Raw genomic sequence first — 4,367 nt, forward strand, 5'->3', positions numbered from 1 at the left:
GGCTGTCATGGACTTCATTCAGAATTTGACCCTTAGTTCCCTCATCATTGAGAATGCAGTCTGCGATTATAATACATAATTCCATCATCCAGACTATACCCTTGAACTTGGTTCAACTCTTGTGAAGTTTTGCTTTCTTGCATAAGTAGAGTAGCAATAGGACCAAAGAATCTATCCTGCATGATCTTCTCACTTGCTTCAATAATCAAAAGATTTGACACCAGTAATTACAAGCAAAAAGGCTTTTCTGCTGAGAACATCTGCTATCACATTTTCTTTGCCTAGACGATACTTGATTTCAAAATCAAATTCTTATAAGGTCTGCATCCACCTTCTTTGGCACATGTTGAGATCCTTCTAAATGAAGATCCACTTTAAGCTTTGATGATTTGTCATCAAAGTGAATCTTGACCCAATAGATAATGTCTCCACAACTTCAAGACATATACTACTGAAAGTAGTTCCAGATTATGGACAGCATAATTTCTCTCATACGTTCTGAGTTTTCAAGATTCATAGGCCACTGCATGACTTTCTTGCATGAGTGCACCTCCAGGACAAAACCACTGATATTAGTTACTACCTTAAAGAATAGAGAAAAATCTGACAGCTTTAGAACGAGATTAGTTACCAAAGCGGTCTTCAACTTATCAAAAGCACTCTGACACCTGACAGACCATTGAAACGCGATATTCTTCTTGAGAAAATTAGTCGAAAAAAAGCTATGAGAGCATACTTTGGTATAAAAATTCTATTCCAACCAATCAATCCCAAGAATCCTCCGACTTCTTTCACTGTCTTTGGTTCAAACCAATCTATGACTGCTTGGACATTAGCGAAATCTGAAAAAATTCCATCTTTGGATGCCAAAAAGCCTAAGTATTCAACATGATCGACAGAGAAAGTGCATTTGCTCTTTTTTGCAAAGAGTTGGTACTTCCTTAGGATCTCAAGAACTCTTCTGACATGAGCTTCATGGTCAGCTGCATTCTTTGAGTAAATCAGAATATCATCAAAGAAAACAAGAACAAAATCATCCAAGTATTCTTTGAGAATAAATTTGTCTTCCTCTCATACCAATGCTGCAGATTTCTTTTTTTCTTCACAAGAGAAGGTGTACTGAATAAACATGACACTCTTTTTCAAGGATGTTATTCTAATCCTCTCATCCGCTATAGACCTAATAACACTTCCACAGTTGAAAGGAAATTTCATTTGACGTGAGAAAACATCAAGCAAGCTGGTAACTCCAGCAATGGGCACACTCAATTTCCCCTTCAATTGGATAACATTGCATTTTTGAAGATTCACTGTCACTATCAAAGGTCTCTTTGAATGTCAAATCACTTTGGTTAATTTAAAAACTTAAGCAACACAAAGCTGTGATTGCATAGCAATATACTGTACACATCAACATGATGACAAACTCTATAACAATTGTGAGAATTGGCTTTGTTTGTTTTGATTTCGATAAAAGCATAGAACGTCCAAATATAAAAGCATAGAACATCAAAACATAAGTATATACATTGTTGCTTAATGAACAATTGTTATCGACTTCCAAACTCCATCCAAGTCTCTAGCTTTCCTGCCATTGTTGTACGGGAAGCACATTAATCTGCAACTTCTGTCAACTGTAACACTAACCTTGCAAGTTCCAGTAACTTTTGTTAGAAGAAAAGAAGGGCAGGCATGAATCATGCTGTCTGATTACTATCGTACCCTTCAACCAGCAGCAGGACTTGCCGTAGCTGTCTGTATGAGTAAGATGTTTAGCAACTAAACAGATCTCCTCAGCATTAAAACAGAAGACAATGATTAGGGGTCTTCTCTATCAAATAGAAGACTGTCAATAACGTTGTCAATCAAGGCATTCATCAAATTTTCATAGCCTTTGGAGACACTGTATGCTACTTGGGTTTTTGCTTGCAAAGCTAGTGCAAATCCAGTGGCCACAAAGATGGATGCAAGAATAGCTGCACAGACTTCAAGAAGTCTTTGAGGACCCATCTTCTCGAAGACACTGTTGCCAGTCACAGCTTCAACTAACACAGCAGAAGCAAAGACCATCTGCAGACAGACACACAAGTTCCTTATCATTGAAATCCCCTCGAAGACATAATATGACCACAAACTGAAATCACTAGAAATCAAGAAGAACACTGGGAGGTTGGATCTATCTGACAATTTTGACCTGGATCATGCGCACGTGGGTGTAATGACAAGTACAAAAAAAGCAGATGCTAACAGGAGAAAAGATCGTTGTACTTGAGCATATACTAATATGTAGAAACCAAGAATGTATGCTCAAACATGCATATCCACATACAAGCATTTCTTATTCGATATCTAAAAGCATGCCTGCATACATGCATGTAAATGAGATACAGATATTCATGTAGCAATGTGGATAAAGACACAAACACACATGCGAAGAGGGAGGAAAAAAGAAAGTAATGCATTCAATGATAATGAGCTTAAAAATGCATCCAAGCAAATAGGTAGGAACAGGGGGAGTTGAAGTAGAAATAGCGTGTATGAGACCCGTGAATACATGTAGAAACAAACACATATGCTGTGCATGTATGTGTGTGATAAGGGAGGAGGAGGAGAGAGGGGGGGGGGGGTTGAGGCTGTTTTTTGTGTGTGTTATAGAAGACTGATATATACGATCCACACATACATGTGTAAGCATGGACACATGCATACATGAGGTGAAAAAAAATGCATGTCCATGTACAAACGCCATTAAGTACTTAAATCATACAGTTATCACGGACGTGAACCACTCGTAGTAGTTTCAGAAGCATGCATATGCATGTGTAGAGATATTCAAGTATCGCATACATATGTAGATATGCGTGAATGGAGATGTGTATGACGTGATGACATATGTATGTAGGTATGCATGAATGGAGATATGTATGACACATGTATTATGTTAGCATATGCCATAAATATAGAGTATGTGTGTAGATATCATCGTGTGCAAAACATAAGTACTATCCGTACATGATTGTGATTGGTTGCTCACAAGTGGAAAAAAGAAGCCATTTGACTTGAGGAATCCATTTAGGAAACGATATATAGAACTAGAAGCAGGGCACAGATCTAGAGTTTACCATGGCAAGCCGGCCGGACAGGATCTCCCAGTCCTGAACTTTTGCAGAGAACTCGATATTGGCAGCGAGCGACTGGAAGAAAGTGGACGTCTCCTGGTCGGAATCGACGGCCACCATCCCTTCTCCGAACTCCCGCAGAGTACACATCCTCGGGGGCAAGTTGACCTTGGCGCCAGAAGACACAGGAATGAAAACCTCTGCCTGTGCAGCAGCATCTGATGAAGTCACGGTTTCCGGGCTTTCGGCTGCCATGGAAGCCTCGCTTGGCCTGTTGATGGCAATGGCCAGGAGCCGTTTAGAGAGCTTGCAAGAGAAGGCCGGTCTCTGTGTAGGTGATCTAAGGAGGGGATTTCTATGGACGGATCTGGACAGGGGAGCGGAGTCACGGCAGAGGGATGGGGGCTTGAGGAGAGAAGCAGCCATGGCTGGGGCTAGGGTAAGGGTTGGTTAGGGTTAGGGTTAGGGTTAGGGTTAGGGTTGGTAGGGTTTTGAGATAGAAGCAGTGGCTGAAGGAGAGAAAATTAGGGCAAGCACTGAATTGGAGGATCTAGTGGGCAACTGTGGGTAGTGCGCGCAGGCTACGGTTTAGTTGCAGGTAAGGCGCGTCTATGGCGAGGAAGGAGAGAGTAGAATATTCAAGTTGCACAACAAACACAATGACACATGTGAATGATGTGGATGTGTGATCTACGAGCATGTGGCTGAGTCGGCTGTTTCAAATTTCAACGCGTGGTCGGCGCTTGCCGCTGCACGTTTGAGAGATGGCGGTCTAATGTGGCGCACACTTTGACGTGTGACTGGGCTGCAGCCTTGGAGTTGGGCCGCGCGCTTTTCCCAAACGTGCCACGTCGCTCTGCTTTTAAAACGCTTTTAAATTCTTTAATAAGATAAGTTAAAAAAGAGCTGGTGGTGGCAAGCTTTTTCTTTTCTTACAACGGAGTTAGCCAAGTTAAACTGATTCGTCCATGGAAAAGCCCCATCATGTGCAAGCACACACAAAAGAGTGAAAGAAAACTTCGGCAAACCATGTCAACCTGACTATAACTTGAAACATCTCAACAATAAGAAATCCACTTACCTAAGTATCCATCCAAGATCTGCACACACATGAACACATCCTTGAAGCATAAGCTGAGTGTTGAAGAGACCAAGAGACATGTTAGACACCACAAGGTGATTGTATTGCGAAAGTAAAAGAGGTGGGTTCTTGGCGCTCACAACCCAACCATAGGCTACAAATTGACG

At 41.4% G+C, this 4,367-nt stretch overlaps 1 protein-coding gene across 1 annotated transcript; it reads right to left on the reverse strand.

Annotated features, from left to right (window-relative positions):
• Positions 1–1,416: 1,416 nt before the first annotated feature.
• Positions 1,417–3,780, reverse strand: LOC147621544 (stress enhanced protein 2, chloroplastic-like). The gene is made up of 2 exons (XM_086824311.1): positions 3,123–3,780; positions 1,417–2,070 (listed from the first exon to the last, which is right to left on the reverse strand). Exons 1-2 carry the CDS (start codon positions 3,543–3,545, stop codon positions 1,819–1,821), a joined length of 675 nt encoding a protein of 224 aa, XP_086680437.1. The 5' UTR covers positions 3,546–3,780; the 3' UTR covers positions 1,417–1,818.
• Positions 3,781–4,367: the final 587 nt, after the last annotated feature.

This window comes from Cibotium barometz, chromosome 30, assembly GCF_041138505.1.
Source record: "Cibotium barometz isolate CiBa-2024 chromosome 30, ASM4113850v1, whole genome shotgun sequence".
Taxonomy (NCBI): domain Eukaryota; kingdom Viridiplantae; phylum Streptophyta; class Polypodiopsida; order Cyatheales; family Cibotiaceae; genus Cibotium; species Cibotium barometz.